The sequence below is a fragment of the Chlorocebus sabaeus genome, chromosome 5, assembly GCF_047675955.1.
Source record: "Chlorocebus sabaeus isolate Y175 chromosome 5, mChlSab1.0.hap1, whole genome shotgun sequence".
Taxonomy (NCBI): Eukaryota; Metazoa; Chordata; class Mammalia; order Primates; family Cercopithecidae; genus Chlorocebus; species Chlorocebus sabaeus.
Window position 1 is genome coordinate 44372914 of NC_132908.1, and position 18166 is coordinate 44391079.

The following is an 18166-nucleotide window of genomic DNA, read 5'->3' on the forward strand; positions in this document are numbered from 1 at the left end:
GTAGAAATAAACAGGGAAATAGAAAATAAGCTTTAGGCAAGATCTAGTGATAATTACTGTAAACAAGATCCACTGATAAATGCTGAAATTAGTGGATAAAATTATGAGGAGAAACAGGATTTATACATAGTTCCAAAGCATTTTCCTCAAGATATTTATTAGCTACCAAAGGAAAGATGACAACATTATAAAGTAGGAGCTGCTGTAACTAAGTGATCATGGTTGTTACCACCAGTGAGAAGATACATTGGCATCATGAATCCTGTGCTATGATGCTTTAAGAAAGTCACAGCCTTATTCTGTGATATGCTTGCCAAAAAATGCATTACTTCTGTCCAATCATGGGCAAGTATTAGACAAATTGAAATTGAGGGACATGTGACAAAATAACATAAAATTTATTGAGGTCATAAGAAATGAGGAATGAGTGAAGAAGAAATAAGCTAAGGAGAAATGACAGTGAAATACAAAGAGGACTAAAACTACTTCACTTTGGGTATCAGGGAGGGTGTTTTTGAAGTAAATTAAGGTTAGGCAAAGCTTTGTTATTCTTGAGCAGCTACTGACTGCAGGTAGGGCTCAGTTACACTAAAGAATGTGTGAAATCATAAAAACCTTCAGTATTTAGCTGTATAAGACACAGGGGAGAAGACGTTTCAATCAGCACTTACCTTCATTAAGCCAAATTAACTGACAAATATCTTTTTGAAACTTGGGGAAGAGAAATCCTGAAATATTTCTAGTGGTAAAGGAACAGTAAATGGAAATCATTTGTACAGTACCCAGTATTACTAATTTAACATGTATAACAAAAATTTCCTTTAAACTTAACATTTGTGCTTGGTCTGAATTGTTTTACTTTAGTGAACATTCAGTGGTCATTTTTAAATTCAGTATCTCCTTATCTAATTTCTCCATAATAAATTTCTTGTTAACAAATTGTATTACCATAGATGTTTTTAAGAGCCTATCCCTCAGAATTGAGGAGTTACTATACAGTTTAGTTAATACTGATTTAATATACTGATTTATTATACTGATTGTTTTTAGCAATATATGGAGAGAGAGTTAAATAATTGTTTGCTTTGGAGTTTTGGTGAACTAACTAAAACTGTATTTTATACAATATAAGTCCCTCTCAATCTCTAACCTGTTTCTTAGCACACATACCTTAAATTTTATAAAGTCCATTAAGATTTTGATTTTTAGTACACTATTACTCTAATTCAATCTCAAATATTACTGTATTTGCATTTAACTCTGTTTTGAAAGTATTTCAGATATTGGCATTATTGTTTTAATGATACTCTTAAAATATCCTGAAAATACCATAGACGACGTTTGTATCTGGCTATTCTAGCTCTTTAAAATTAGAAATATTTCTCTACATACTTTTTGCAGAAGTGAATATCAAAAGTACATGCTTTCAAAGCAAGGTAACAGAAATTAGAAATTGGTATGAAGATGGAACAATGGACAAACAACATTGAGTACATAATAGAGTCAGAATTGAAAATAATACACAGAATATCCTGATCTCGGAAATGGTTATGATATTTTATTTATTTATTTATTTATTTATTTATTTATTTATTTAGAGATGGAGTTTCACTCTTGTTGCCCAGACTGAAGTGCAGTGGTGCGATCTCGGCTCACAGCAACCTCTGCCTCCCGGGTTCAAGCGATTCTCCTGCCTCAGCCTCCCAAGTAGCTGGAATTACAGTCATGTGCCATCACGCCCAGCTAATTTTGTGTTTTTAGTAGAGACGGGGTTTCTCCGTGTTGGTCAGGCTGTTCTCGAACTCCCTACCTCAGGTGATCCACCCACCTCAGCCTCCCAAAGTGCTGGGATTACAGGCGTGAGCCATCGCGCCCAGCCGATCTTTACTCTTATATTCTAGCAATGTTATACTTCCTCAACAGCCCAGTTCTTACTAAATCATAGTATTATTTGTGTGAGAACTACAAGAAATTTACATTTCTGAGTTCAGAGAAGTTATACAGGACCACAGTTTCTTATGTGAAGAAACATTTTGAACCAAATATGTTTTAGATTTTAAAACTTGCTGGATTTTAAAAAAACTGTTTTGATATCTTTTATTATATAATAACCCCAGCATGACTTAGGGCAGAATCTGCACCTTAATATTTTTGCAGTAAGACATATACATACTCACGCAAAGTGAGGAACATAAGGCAGCTAATCTCATCTCAGTTCTGGATTTTGCTGACAAATGAGTTAAGAAAAAACAATTGGATTTCAGAACTTGGGGCATTTTAGAATTACAAATAAGGGACGGTAGACTTGCGTACTAATTAGAGGTGAGGAAAAAAAAACACACATGGAACAAAAATTAAGAGCTGTGGTCTTGGCTGTAAGTATAGTGAGAGTTAGGAGAAATTAGAGACTTCACCAAGAAAAGTTCTGAATGGGGGCTGAAGGAAGATTCATAGAAAAGTGTTACATTTGGAAATGAGCAAGACTAATGGCCAACCAGCCCAATTAGAACCCAGGTTCCTGTCAGAGGATTGTGGAATGAAAAGAGTTCTGTGAGGACAGAGTGGGAAGATTATATAGAGGGTTTGAATGTCAAATATGAGAATTGTAATACTGTGTCAGGATTCACAAAACTTTTTTGATCAAAGAAGCAATGTGAAAAATAGCAGGCTTCCTGTGGAATGAATATGGGGTTAAAAGGAAACAGTAGTGTCAAAAGACAAAATTGCAACAATTCAAAAGATCTAATTGACTTTTATTAGTGACTCGTGAATCGATGGCGTTTCTTCCAAAGATCTAGTAAAGGCTCTCCAATGAGTTATGCTCAAGAGGTTGGCTTCATAGGCAGAAAAGAGTTGAAGAAAGCAGAAACGGAACAAAAAGCTGATTGGTTATTTCAAAGTTACTTTCCTTACAGGGTTAAAATATGGAGGACTTCCTTATCATGCCAGCTCAGGGAAACTGGGCCCCTTCTGATTGGCTGCTGGGAATCTCCTGTTTTTGTTTTGTTTTGTTTTTTCTTCAGAAAACTGGCCCCTTTCAACGTTTAGTTTGGCTGTGTGTCACCTAGCATAAGTGACTGCATTCTGGTTTGGTTTGGTCTCTTGGGCCTACTGCAGGAGCTCAGTACAAATCAATGTTGTCTTATAAATTTTATTGAACAGTAGTCAAAATTGATCTCAAGATTTCTAGACTGAGAGCCTGGAAAAGAGTGGTCTGATGGGAAAAAAGCAGAATTGAAAAGTTCTTCCAGGTGGAAGGGTTTAGAACATATTGTTTAATGGGAAATTCAAGTGGAAATATTTCATAATTGAGTGTAAAAGCAAAGGTACAGGTTATACATATTCAGGATTAGAATGGAAAAATCACTGAATTTTAAGCAGGCATTGTAAACATACATGGAAAATCTCTCTCTCTCTCTCTCTCTCTCTCTCTCTGTTTTTTTTTTTTTTTTTTTTAAGTTGAGACAAGGTCTCTCTGTCATCCAGGCTGGAGTGCAGTGGCGCAATCACAGCTCACTGTCCTCAGCCTCCAAGGATCAAGCAATCTTCCCATCTCAGCTTCCTGAGCAGCTGGGACCACAAGCATATGCTACCATGCTCAGCTAATTTTTTTTTTTTTTTGTACAGGTCTTGCTTTGTGGCCTAGGCTGATACTGAACTTCTGGGCTCAAGCGAACTGCCTGCCCCAGCCTCCCAAAGTGCTAGGATTGTAGGCATGAGCCACTGCACCCAGCCATGAAGCTTTAAACTTAGAGACGTGACAAACTATCAAGTATTTTCTGTATGTGTTTTAAAATCCAAGTAACTTTTAAGACCATGAAATAGCTAACATCATGAAAGTGAGCAGGTTTTTTACACAAGAAGGTTTCCCTTAAGGTATATAGGCAAGGTAGCCTGAGTCTGGTAAGCTGAGGGGACCCTGATCAATATTCAAAATTTTAAAAAGTTTACTGTGGGATGTACTGTTCTACTCTTGGGTGAAGTGGTCCTGGAATAGGTGCATGTTTTGGAGAAATCTAGAAATAACTCACACACTCTTCTATTTCTGTGAGGCCTCAACACCCTGGTTGCTCTTTCCTTCACTGAAATGAGGGAGGTATTCTTGCCCCTGAGGGCAGATGTCTCTGTTGGGGAGGAGAGTGTAAACATCATGGATTCAGGTGCCCCAGCCTTTCATCCTTCATGAGATAACCTGGGTAGACTGATCCCTGATCAACTCTTTATGTCTGTGTTTGTTGACTCTGAGCTTGTTTCTTTCTTAAAAGTATATACATTATATTAATTACATGTGTGTGGGGTGAAGGTGAGACATGTATATTGCCACTTCAGAAGGGTTTTGTGTTGAAGGGTGGGCAGATGCATGTATTCAGTTTGCCATGTTGAACCTAACACGATGACTATTGCATCCCCTGTGACTTGCATGTATATGCCCAGATGGCCTGAAGTAACTGAAGAATCACAAAAGAAGTGCAAATGCCCTGCCTCCTTAACTGATGACATTCCACCACAAAAGAAGTGAAAATGGCCAGTCCTTGCCCTAAGCAATGATATTATCTTGTGAAATTCCTTTTCCTGGCTCATCCTGGCTCAAAAATCTCCCCCACTGAGCACCTTGTAACCCCCACTCCTGGCCACCAGAGAACAACCCCCATTTGACTGTAATTTTCCTTTACCTAACCAAATCCTATAAAACAGCCCCTCCCTTATCTCCCTTCACTGACTCTCTTTTCCGACTCAGCCCGCCTGCACCCAGGTGAAATAAACAGCCATGTTGCTCACACAAAGCCTGTTTGGTGGTCTCTTCACACGGACACGCATGACATAGCCCACATAAGAAACTGTCCTTATGAAAATAAAGGAACTTTATTAACTAAGAATTTACCCTAATCTTTGTCTTCCATAGTTTCTTTTGAGAGTGTAAGTTTTGTCACATGTCTGAAATCTTTATATGGAAGCTCTGACTCCTGGCCCTTTGGTTGGAGCCCACTTCTACCTGTGAGCTTTGAGTACCTATAGCTATAGAAAAGGCAGGAGGAAGATTGGATTTCAGGCTTAATGAACAGACTCAGAACTTAAGGTGGACCCAGCATGGAACTGGCACTTTACAGAACAGATAAGTACTTTTTTTTTTAATCTCTGAAGTTTTAGACTAACATTTCTTATGGACATTTCAGATTATACATATTGTATCTAGTATAAAAACCGTGCTTTATACTTTTCTTAGTGCTTAAGATGTATAGTCCTTAAAACAATAATAGATACATTGTTGAAGAATGATAGTTGGAGCATTGAGAGGATTTAAATTTTATTTCTATACTGTATAATACTGGATTCTAAGCTTAAATGAGCTTAATATTAGAAAAAAATAGTATTCATAGTAATGTAATAATCACACAAATTTCAGCATATTGAAAATGTGTTGGGAGACAAGTATGTATTTGGTATGTAATTTTTTAGTATTTAAATGTCTGTTTTTTGTTTTTTGTTTTTTGTTTTTTGAGATAGAGATTCACTCTTGTTGCCCAGACTGGAGTGACAATAGGGCGATCTTGGGTCACTGCAACCTCTGCCTCCTGGGTTCAAGTGATTCTCCTGCCTCAGCCTCCCGAGTAGCTGGAATTACAGCCATACACCACCACACTTGGCTACTTTTTGTATTTTTTTAAATTATACTTTAAGTTCTAGGGTACATGTGCACAACGTGCAGGTTTGTTACATATGTATACATGTGCCATGTTGGTTTGCTTCACCCATTAGCTCGTCATTTACATTAGGTATTTCTCCTAATGCAATCCCTCCCCCATCCTCCCACCACACAACAGGCCCCAGTGTGTGATGTTCCCCGCCCTGTGTCCAAGTGTTCTCATTGTTCAATTCCCACCTATCAGTGAGAACAAGCGGTGTTTGGTTTTCTGTCCTTGCGATAGTTTACTCAGAATGATGGTTTCCAGCTTCATCCATGTCCTTACAAAGGACATGAACTCATTCTTTTTTTTTTGGCTGCATAGTATTCCACGATGTGTATGTGCCACATTTTCTTAATCCAGTCTATCACTGATGGACATCTGGATTGGTTCCAAGTCTTTGCTATTGAATAGTGCTGCAATAAACATATATGTGCATGTGTCTTTATGGTAGCATGATTTATAATCCTTGGGTATATACCCAGTAATGGGATTGCTGGGTCAAATGGTATTTCTAGTTCTAGATCCTTGAGGGATCACTACACTGTCTTCCACAATGATTGAACTAGTTTACACTCCCATCAGCAGTGTAAAAGCATTCCTATTTCTCCACATCCTCTCCCGCATCTGTTGTTTCCTGACTTTTTAATGCTCCCCATTCTAACTGGTGTGAGATGGTATCTCATTGTGGTTTTGATTTGCATTTCTCTGATAACCAGTGATGATGAGCATTTTTTTCATGTGTCTGTTGGCTACATAAATGTCTTCTTTTGAAAAGTGTCTGTTCATATCCTTTACCCACTTTTTGATGGGGTTGTTTGATTTTTTTCTTGTAAATTTGTTTAACTTCTTTATAGATTCTGGGTATTAGCCCTTTGTCAGATGGGTAGGTTGCAAAAATTTTCTCCCATTCTGTAGGTTGCCTGTTCACTCCGATGGTAGTTTCTTTTGCTGTGCAGAAGCTCTTTAGTTAAATTAGATCCCATTTGTCAATTTTGGCTTTTGTTGCCATTGCTTTTAGTGTTTTAGTCATGAAGTCCTTGCCCAAGCCTATTGTCCTGAATGGTATTGCCTAGGTTTTCTTCTAGGGTTTTTATGGTTTTAGGTCTAACATTTAAGTCTTTAATCCATCTTGAATTAATTTTTATATAAGGAATAAGGAAGGATTTCTCTTCTCAAGGAGTATCTTTGTGGTGTTCTCTGTATTTCCTGAATTTGAATGTTGGCCTGCCTTGCTAGGTGGGGGCTCCTGGATAAATTCCTGAAGAGTGTTTTCCACTTGGTTCCATTCTCCACATCATTTTCAGATACACTAGTCAAACGTAGATTTGGTCTTTTCACATAGTTCCATATTTCTTGGAGGCTTTGTTCATTTCTTTTTACTCTTTTTTCTCTAAACTTCTCTTCTCACTTCATTTCATTCATTTGATCTTCAGTCACTTATACCCTTTCTTCCACTTGATTGAATTGGCTACTGAAGCTTGTGCATGTGTCATGTAGTTCTTGTTCCATGGTTTTCAGCTCCATCAGGTCATTTAAGGTCTTCTCTACACTGTTTATTCTAGTGAGCCATTCATCTAATCTTTTTAGCTTCCTTGCAATGGCTTCAAACATCCTCCTTTAGCTCGGAGAAGTTTGTTATTACCAACTTTCTGAAGCCTACTTCTGTCAAATCATCAAAGTCATTCTCCATCCAGCTTTGTTCCATTGCTGGTGAGTTGCTGCGATCCTTTGGAGGAGAAGGGGCACTCTGGTTTTTAGAATTTTCAGCTTTTCTGCTCTGGTTTCTCCCCATCTTTGTGGTTTTATCTACCTTTGGTGTTTGATGATGCTGACCTACAGATGGGGTTTTGGATTGGATGTCCTTTTCATTGATGTTGATGCTATTCGTTTCTGTTTGTTAGTTTTCCTTCTGTCAGTCAGGTCCTCAGCTGCAGGTCTGTTGGAGTTTGCTGGAGGTCCATTCCAGACGCTGTTTCCCTTGGTATCACCAGTGGAGGCTGCAGAACAGCAAATATTGCAGAACAGCAAATATTGCAGCCTGCTCCTTCCTTTGGAAGCTTCCTGTCACAGGGGCACCCGGCTGTATGAGGTGTCAGTCGGCCCATACTGGGCGGTGTCTCCAAGTTAGGCTACGGGGGGTCAGAGACCCACTTGAGGAGGCAGTCTGTCCGTTCTCAGAGGACAAACACTGTGCTGGGAGAACCACTGCTCTCTCTGAAGAGAGAGAGTTTAAGTCAGACAGAGACATTTAAGTCTGTAGAAGTTTCTGCTTCCTTTTGTTCAGCTACACCATGCCCCCAGAGGTGGAGTCTACAGAGGCAGGGGGCCTCCTTGAGCTGTGGTGGGCTCCACCTGGAGCTTCCTGGCTGCTTTATTTACCTACTCAAGCCTCCGCAATGGCAGACTCCCTTCCCCAGCTGGGCTTGCTGCCTTGGAGTTCGATCTCGGACTGCTGTGCTAGCGGTGAGCAAGGCTCCGTGGCCGTGGGACCGCTGACCCAGGCACAGGCATCTCTTGGTGTGCCGTTTGCTAAGACCATTGGAAAAGCGTAGTATTTAGGTGGTAGTGTCCCAATTTTCCCTGTACAGTCTGTCACAGCTTCCCTTGGCTAGGAGAGGGAAATCTCCTGACTGCTTGTGCTTCCCGGGTGAGGCGATACCCCACCCTGCTTCAGCTCGCCCTCCATAGGCTGCACCCACTGTCCAACCAGTCCCAGTGAGATGAACCAGGTACCTAAGTTGGAAATGCAGAAATCGCCCATCTTCTGCGTTCATCACGCTGGGAGCTGCAAACTGGAGCTGTTCCTATTTAGCCATCTTGGAATGGACCCCTAATTTTTGTATTTTTTAGTAGAGATGGGTTTCTGCATGTTGGTCATGCTGGTCTCAAACTCCCAACCTCATGTGATCCGTCTGCCTCAGCCTCCCAAAGTGCTGGGATTACAGGCGTGAGCCACTGCATCCAGCCTATGTCCTGTTATTGAGTATGTCCTTATGTTTCATTTCTTTTCTTTTAGGTCTCTTTTATTCAAAACCTTGTATTTTGTGTGGAAAGAGTTTACCGTGTGCCTGACTTTGGTGTCTGGGAAAGAGGAAGCAAATATAATAATGGCAGCACAGAGCTACATTCAAGGTAATTTGCTGATTTCTGAGATTTTTTTTTTTTTTAATTGTGTGGAATTTGAATATGGAAAAATACTGACGCATTAGATTGGAACTGTGATTTATATGTTAATTTGCGACAATTTTTTTTTCTACCTACGATGCAGATGGAAGTCACTTAAAATTAACACAAAAGAGCCCATTCTCAGTGCCCATAAACAGATGCAAGACAGGAGTAGGTGTCTTTCCCAACCTGCCAAGGTGTCATTACATGCATATCAGCCTTCATCATTAATCCACAGCTTGGCCTTTCTGCTCAACCAAGTCATTTTCTTTTTCCTCTTTGAAATTACCTCATTTGAAATGTCAAGTACATTAAAATTTTCAAACACCAGTTGTATATGCACTGAATATAAAATTTCCTTCCATGTTATAGAACTGATTTTTATCTTGACCACAGATTCTTACACTGTTCACGTAAAACTTAACATTCATTGTCATCTGTAAGATCTGTGGTCAACATCTTGAGCTGTGGTTTAGTGCATTTGAATAAGCAACAATAGCTAATAACTGATATTAGTAGTTTATGAATTTCTTTTAATCCTTAGGGTTAAGAAAATAACTTTAGTGACTGATTGCACCTTTCCTAAATCCTAATTTTATGCCAAGGAGATTATATTTTAATAACAATGTAGTTCAATAAGTCCTATCCATGTTGCACTAAAAGATGTATGAATTTAAGCTAAAAGTTATTACTGTAGGTTAGTTTGGATTATTGAGACTTAAATGAAGTAAAGAAACAGTCTAGAGGCCACGCATGGTGACTCACGCCTGTAATCCCAGCACTTTGGGAGACTGAGGCAGGAGGATCACAAGGTCAGGAGTTCGAGACCAGCCTGGCCAACATGGTGAAACCCCATCTTTACTAAAAATACAAAAAGTAGCTGGGCATGGTGGTGCATGCCTGTATTCCCAGCAACTGGGTAGGCTGAGGCAGGAGAATGGCTTGAACCCGGGAGACAGAGGTTGCAGTGAACCAAGATCGTGCCACTGCACTCCTGCCTGCATGACAGAGCGAGACCCTGTTTAAAAAAAAAAAAAAGAAAAAGAAAAAAGAAACACTCTAGAAAACACTGGTTAAGAGGAATCCAAAGTGGTCTATATTTTTTGATAGACTAATCACACACACAAAAATAAGTTGATATATTTAGTAAACTAAAAACTGGCTCCAGATCACTAGCTATATAACCCTCAGCAAGTTATGTGACCTTCTTATGATTCAGTTTTCTCATCTGTAAAATAAAGATGATAATTCTATTTTATTTCATTGTTGTAATAATCGTTGTCATTGTTGTAGTAGTGTATATAAAGCATTTGAATGCCTAGCATAAGTAAGCACTAGAATGCTAGTGTACTTACACATTTAAGAACATTTTAATAAAAAATATTTAAATTAAAGGGACTTTAAGATTAATCCTTAACTAACATGGAAACATTTTTCTATAGGTTTTATGATTCATGTGAGGAATTTTTACAGTATAGACCAGAATAGTATCAATCAATGAAAAAGTCAGTGAAGTAGAGGAATAATTTGTGGTAAAGTTCATTTCAGACATTAAACAGATTCTGGCAAATACTGAAATTAGATAGATGATGTTATAATTCAGCCCTCATTAAAATTAAGTGCTCAGCATTCCAGATTATCACTCAAATAATAAGAAATTGGATCTAATTAGATACAATGATTTTTAAAATTTACCTTTTCAGTACGTATGATTATCAGATCTCTTCCTTCTTTTTAAATAAGCTTTTAATATATCAGTCTGACCCTGTTGCCATTATTTTCAGCGTGAAATATTTAGACTAGAAGTTTTTCTGTTTATAAGAACTATAGTAGGCCAGGAGCAGTGGCTCACATCTGTAATCCCAACACTTTGGGAGGCTGAGGTGGACAGATCACCTGAGGTTGGGAGTTTGAGACCAGCCTGACCAACATGGTGACACCCCATCTCTACTTAAAAAAAATACAAAAATTCGCCTGGCATTGTGGCATGCGCCTGTAATCACAACTACTTGGGAGGCTGAGGCAGGAGAATCTCTTGAACCTGGGAGGCAGAGTCTGTAGTGAGTTGAGATCGCACCACTGCACTCCAGCCTGGGTGACAGAATGAGACTCCATCTCAAAAATAAAAATAAAAACAAAAGTAAACTGTAGTAAACTCAGAAAGAACCTTAAATAAAAGTTACTACTGACCCTAGAAAGTAAGGGTGTTAGAAGGTGCCTGGTGACAAAACAGGCTCCAACTTGTATTCCTATAACTGAGGTGCCAGTCTTTAAATTGATTCATTAATGTTTTTGTTTGAAGGCTTGAAAAATCATTGTGTGATGTTCTTTGCCATCTTTTGCATGCAAAATTAATCTTAATTGTAGTCGGCCGATTTTGTTCAAATGGATGAGAGATGAAGTTTGTCATTTAAGTTTGGATGATGGGTTTTATACTTTATTTGACATTGATCTTGTAATTGTCCATAGTATAACACTTTAAAATTCCCAAAAAGAACTTTAACCTTAATTTTTTATCTGAAAGTTTCCAAGGTCAGGTCTTCTGTTTTGAATCTATCACCTCTGATGTCCAAAGGACACATTTTGAAACTGCAGGAGAATTGAACTCCATGTGCTCACGGAGGCAGTGACGGCTGTGGTAGTGGGCGGCCAGTATCTTTCTGCACTTAGGCCTATGTAGTGGAATGTAGGATCAAGTCACACCTCTTAATCTGTCTCTGCTATAGGATACCCCAGAATTATTTGGGGTTTATTGGATCTATTCTTTACTGCTTAATGCAGTATCCTTGTTATATCCTGAAGCTGTTCTCATAATTTCAGACAGCTTGAATTAATACATAGTAATACTTACCATAAGTACTTACACTTCCCTTCGTAGCCTGACACTTTCTCTACCACTCTCCTTTCTCTGTGCTGTACAGTCATCTGTACCAGGAGTCAGAGAGAGAACAGAGCATAATCTGAGTGTTGCCTTGGTGCTCACTAGGGCCTCAGTTGAAGTGACTGACTCTTCCTTTCCTTGACACATTGAGTACATCCCTTCTAAGTTGCACCTCGTATCAAAGAAGATTTCGACCCCTGGGCCCCAAAAGACGCACATGTACTCTTCTGAAGTCAGAGGCTATCTCTTCAGCATCCATGTCCAGCTGTCCTTTAATAATTGCAATCTGTGACACTGAACAGTTATGGAATATGTTTAGGCCAGGCCAGGAACCTTACTGCATTTTATATAGGAGGAAACAAATGTTTAGAAGACTTTGGGGTCCCCCCACACCTTACATCATATAACTCAATGGGTGGTAGAACCAGAACTGGATTCCATGTCATTGGCCCACAACTCCAAAATCATTTTTACTATGTCACATTGTATTTCAAAGTCATAAAAAGTTTCTCTAAAGTGTGAAAGTACTGCATGGTGTAAACGCTCTATAAAATTGTGATAAGTTTCAAAGATGATATCGTAGCTTAGTAATCAGTATAGCTTGATTCAGCTTAATGCTTTGGTGAGACCCTGTTTGCCCTCCCATTTCAACCCCAGATTGGCTGGTACCCTTTTAATTCAAATTCTTGAATTGTTTAGTATTCTTAGATAAACCCCAGAATTTTTTTGTTAAGAATACTCTCCTTACATTGATCAAAACCTCATTCTAACAGCAGCGTCACCCTTTCCAGGGCTTCAGTTAAGGGTCTATTGCTCTGATCTCACTATGATTATCTTGAAATGTTTCCTAAGTAACCATTCCCTATTCTTCTGAGTTTTCTGTTTGCTTTTCCTCAAATAACACACGCCTTTCAATTTTTCCTAAGGTGTCTGGAGCTATATTGGATAATGTTCTTCTTTTTTCCTGTTAAGTCTCTTAAGTCTTTTAATGCATGCCCATACTTTCTTAAATTCTACATTATCATATTTAATTCCACTTTCTTCCATATATCATTTTGGTACCTATTTATTATAGCAGTAATTCTGAATCTCCAGAGTTGTACGTCAGAGAAGTCCTCTCAATCTCTACAAATTTAATGCAAATATTTTAATCTTTAAATTTCTCCCTCCTCATTAATGTAAGGTTATTTCTACTCCTTGGGCTACCTTTAAACCTGTACCTGTGTGTTTTGAAGAAGAGATGAGTCTTTGTTACAAAATGTGAATTGAATTCCAAACCCTAATTTTGATTTTTTTTGGCTACTGGGAAACAAAAAGGAAAACTCTACTTAATAATTTACTAATGTGCATATGTGTCCAAATGTACAGAAATAAACTCCTAAGTAGAACTTTGTGTTTAACAGCATAATTTCCTGTTTCACTTTGTTAAGTCTTGTGTTTGTGATGTATAGAGGACTACAGAAGCAAAAGGAATTGAAGTCTGATTTTTTTTAGCTTTTTCATTATACTTAAAAGTTCTGGGGTACATATGCAAAATGTGCAGGTTTGTTACATAGGTACACATGTGCCATGGTGGTTTGCTGCACCCATCAACCCATCATCTACATTAGGTATTTCTCCTAATGCTATCCCTCCCCTAGCCCCCCGCCCTCTGACAGGCCCCGGTGTGAGATGTTCCCCTGCCTGTGTCCATGTGTTCTCATTGTTCAACTCCCCCTTATGACTGAGAACATGCGATGTTTTGTTTTCTGTTCTTCTGTTAGTTTGCTGAGAATGATGGTTTCCTGCTTCATCCATGTCCCTACAATGGACATGAACTCGTCCTGTTCTATGGCTGCATAGTATTCCATGGTGTATATGTGCCACATTTTCTTTATCCAGTAGTCTATCATTGATGGGCATTTGGGTCGGTTGCAAGTCCTTGCTGTTGTGAACAGTGCTGCAATAAACATATGTGTGCATGTGTCTTTATAGTAGAATGATTTATAATCCTTAGGGCATATACCCAGTAAAGGGATTACTGGGTCAAATGGTATTTCTCATTCTAGAACCTTGAAGAATCGCCACACTGTCTTCCACAATGGTTGAACTAATTTACACTCCCACCAACAGTGGACAAGCATTCCTATTTTTCCACATCCTGTCCAGCATCTGTTGTTTCCTGACTTTTTAATGCTCCCCATTCTAACTGGTGTGAGAGGGTATCTCATTGTGGTTTTGATTTGCATTTCTCTAATGACCAGTGATGATGAGCTTTTTTCATATGTTTGTTGGACGCATAAATGTCTTCTTTTAAAAAGCGTCTGTTCATATCCTTTGCCCACCTTTTGATGGGGTTGTTTTTTTCTTGTAAATTTGTTTAAGTTCTTTGTAGATTTTGCATATTAGCCCTTTATCAGATGGAAAGATTGCAAAAATTTTCTCCCACTTTGGCTTTTGGCTTTTGTTGCCATTGCTTGTGATGTTTTAGTCATGAAGTCTTTGCCAATGCCTATGTCCTGAATGGTATTGCCTAAGTATTCTTCTAGAGTTTTTATGTTTTTTTTTTTTTTGAAATGGACTCTTACTCTGTCACCCAGGCTAGAGTGCAGTGGCGCAATCTAGGCTCACTGCAAGCTCTGCCTCCCGAGTTCACGCCATTCTCCTGCCTCAGCCTCCCAAGTAGCTGGGACTACAGGCACCCGCCACCCTGTCTGGCTAATTTTTTGTATTTTTTAGTAGAGACGGGGTTTCACAGTGTTAGCCAGGATGGTCTTGATCTCCTGACCTCTGATCCACCCACCTCGGCCTCCCAAAGTGCTGAGATTACAGGTGTCAGCCACTGCACCTGGCCAGTTTTAGGTCTTATATTTAAGTCTTTAATCCATCTTGAGTTAATTTTTGTATAAGGTTTAAGTAAGGGGTCCAGTTTCAGTTTTCTGCATATGGCTAGCCAGTTTTCCCAACACCGTTCATTCAATAGGGAGTCCTTTACCCGTGGCTTGTTTTTGTCAGCTTTGTCAAATATCAGATGGTTGTAGATATGTAGTGTTATTTCTGAGGCCTCTGTTCTGTTCCATTGGTCTATATCTTTGTTTTGGTACCAGTACCATGCTGTTTGGGTTACTGTAGCCTTGTTGTATAGTTTGAAGTCAGGTAGCCTGATGCCTCCAGCTTTGTTCTTTTTGCTTAGGATTTTCTTGGCTATGCAGGCTCTTTTTTGGTTCCATATGAACTTTAAAGTAGTTTTTTCTAATTCTGTGAAGAAAGTCAATGGTAGCTTGATGGGGATAATATTGAATCTATAAATTACTTTGGGCAGTATGGCCATTTTCACGGTATTGATTCTCCCTATGCATGAGCATGGAATGTTTTTCCATTTGGTTGTGTCCTCTCTTATTTCTTGAGCAGTGGTTTGTAGTTCTGCTTGAAGAGGTCCTTCACATCCCTTGTAAGTTCTATTCCTAGGTATTTAATCAGCAACTAGGATTGCAATCCCTGCTTCCCCCCCCCCCCCCAAGAAATTGTGAATTGTAGTTCACTCATGATTTGGCTCTCTCTTTGTCTATTATTGGTGTATAGGAATGTTTGTGATTTTTGCACGTTGATTTTATATCCTGAGACTTTGCTGAAGTTGCTTATCAGCTTACGGAGATTTTGAGCTGAGACTATGGGGTTTTCTAAATATACAATCATGTCATCTCCAAACAGAGACAATTTGACTTCCTCCATTCCTATTTGAATACGCTTTTTTTTTCTCTTGCCTGATTGCCCTGACTAGAACTTCCAATACTATGTTGAATAGGAGTGGTGAGAGAGGGCATCCTTGTCTTGTGCCGATTTTCAAAGGGAATGTTTCCAGTTTTTGCCCATTCAGTATGATATTGACTGTGGGTTTGTCATAAATAACTCTTCTTATGTTGAGATACATTCAATCAATACCTATTTTATTGAGAGTTTTTATCATGAAGGCGTGTTGAATTTCATCAAAGGCCTTTTCTGCATCTATTGAGATAATCATGTGGTTTTTGACATTGGTTCTGTTTATGTGATTGATTTGTGTATGTTGAACCAGCCTTGCGTCCCAGGGATAAAGCTGCCTTGACCGTGGTAGATAAGCTTTTTGATGTACTGTTGGATTCAGTTTGCCACTATTTTATTGAGGATTTTCACATTGATATTCATCAGGCATACTGGCCTGAAATCTTTTTTTGTTGTGTCTCTGCCAGGTTTTATTATCAGGATGATGCTGGCCTCATAAAATGAGTTAGGGAGGAATCCCTCTTTTTCTATTGTTTGTAATAGTTTCAGAAGGAATGGTACCAGCTCCTCTTTGTACCTCTGGTAGAATTCAGCTGTGAATTCATCTGGTCCTGGGCTTTTTTTGGTTGGTAGGCTACTAATTACTGCTTCAATTTCAGAAGTTGTTATTGGTCTATTCAGGGATTTGACTTCTTCCTGGTTTAGTCTTGGGAGGGTGTATGTGTCTAGGAATTTCTCCATTTTTTTCTAGATTTTCTACTTTATTTGCGTAGAGGTATTTATACTATTCTCTGATGGTAATTTGTATTTCTGTGGGTTCAGTGGTGAAATCTCTTTATTATTTTTTATTGTGTCTATTTGATTCTTTTCTCTTTTCTTCTTTATTAGTCTGGCTAGTGGTCTATTTTGTTAATCTTTTCAAAAACCCAGCTCTTGGATTCATTGATTTTTTTGAAGGGTGTGTGTGTGTGTGTGTGTGTGTGTGTGTGTGTATGTGTGTCTATCTCCTTCAGTTCGCCTCTGATCTTATTTATTTCTTGTCTTCTGGTAGCTTTTGAATTTGTTCGTGCTTCTCTACTTCTTTTAATTGTGATGTTAGGGTGTCGAATTTAGATCTTTCCCACTTTCTCCTTTGGGCATTTAGTGCTATAAATTTCCCTCTGCACACTGCTTTAGCTATGTCCCAGAGATTCTGGTACATTTGTCTTTGTTCTCAGGGGTTTCAAAGAACATCTTTATTTCTGCCTTCATTTTGTTATGTACCCAGTAGTCATTCAGGAGCAGGTTGTTCAGTTTCCATGTAGTTGTGTGGTTTTGAGTCAGTTTCTTAATCCTGAGTTCTAATTTGATTGCACTGTGGTTTGAGAGATAGTTTGTTATGATTTCTGTTCTTTTGCATTTGCTGAGGAGTATTTTACTTCCAATTATGTGGTCAATTTTAGAATAAGTGTGATGTGTTGCTGAGAAGAATGTATATTCTGTTGATTTGCAGTGTAGAGTTCTGTCTATTAGGTCCGCTTGGTCCAGAGCTAAGTTCAAGTCCTGAATATCTTTGTTAATTTTCTGTCTCGTTATCTGTCTAATATTGACAGTCGGGTGTTAAAGTCTTCCACTATTATTGTGTAGGAGTGTAAGTCTCTTTGTAGGTCTTTCACAACTTGCTTTATGAATCTGGGTGCTCCTGTATTGGGTGCATATGTATTTAGGATAGTTAGCTGTTCTTGTTGCATTGATCCCTTTACCATTATGTAATGGCCTTCTTTGTATTTTTTGACCTTTGTTGATTTAAAATCTGTTTTGTCAGACACTAGGATTGCAACCCTGTTTTTTTGGTGTTTTTTTTTTTTCCATTTGCTTGGTAAATACTCCTCCATCCCTTTATTTTGAGCCTATGTGTCTTTGCACATGAGATGGATCTCCTGAATACAGCACACTGCTGAGTCTTGAGTCTTTATCCAATTTTCCAGTCTGTGTTTTTTAATTGGGGCATTTAGCCCATTTACATTTAAGGTTAATATTGTTATGTGTGAATTTGATCCTGTCATTATGATGTTAGCTGGTTATTTTGCCCGTTAGTTGATGCAGTTTCTTCATAGTGTCAATGGTCTTTAGCATTTGACATGTTTTTGCAGTGGCTGGTACCAGTTTTTCCTTTCCATATTTAGTGCTTCCTTCAGGAGCTCTTGTAAGGCAGACCTGGTGGTGACAAAGTCTCTCAGCATTTGCTTGTCTATGAAGGATTTTATTTCTCCTTCGCTTATGAAGCTTAGTTTGGCTGGATATGAAATTCTGGGTTTAAATTCTTTTCTTTAAGAATGTTGAGGCCCTGGTGGCTCACACCTGTAATCCCAGCACTTTGAGAGGCCAGGGCAGGTGGATCATGAGGTCAGGAGTTCGACACCAGCCTGGCCAAGATGATGATACCTTGTCTCTACTAAAAATACAATAAGTAGCCGGGCATGGTGGCAGGTGCCTGTAATCCCAGCCACTCGGGAGGCTGAGGCAGAGGATTGCTTGAACCCATTGAAATCAGGAGGTGGAGGTTTCAGTGAACTGAGATTGTGCCACCGCGACAGAGCAAGACCCCGTCTCAAAAACAAAAACAAAACAAAAAAACACAAAAATAAAACAAAGAATGTTGAATATTGGTCCCCACTCTCTTCCGGCTTGTAGGGTTTCTGTAGAGAGATCT

General features: G+C 38.9%; 1 protein-coding gene across 5 annotated transcripts in view; it reads left to right on the plus strand.

Annotated features, from left to right (window-relative positions):
* The window catches only part of PHKB (phosphorylase kinase regulatory subunit beta), a 224228-nt gene that overhangs the window by 74965 nt on the left and 131097 nt on the right, over positions 1 to 18166 (plus strand). For all 5 annotated transcript variants that reach the window (XM_007992231.3, XM_007992276.3, XM_007992243.3 and 2 more), the window contains one exon: positions 8704 to 8819. In XM_007992231.3, the coding sequence (XP_007990422.1) occupies positions 8704 to 8819 (116 nt within the window). The remainder of the gene's footprint in view (positions 1 to 8703; positions 8820 to 18166) is intronic.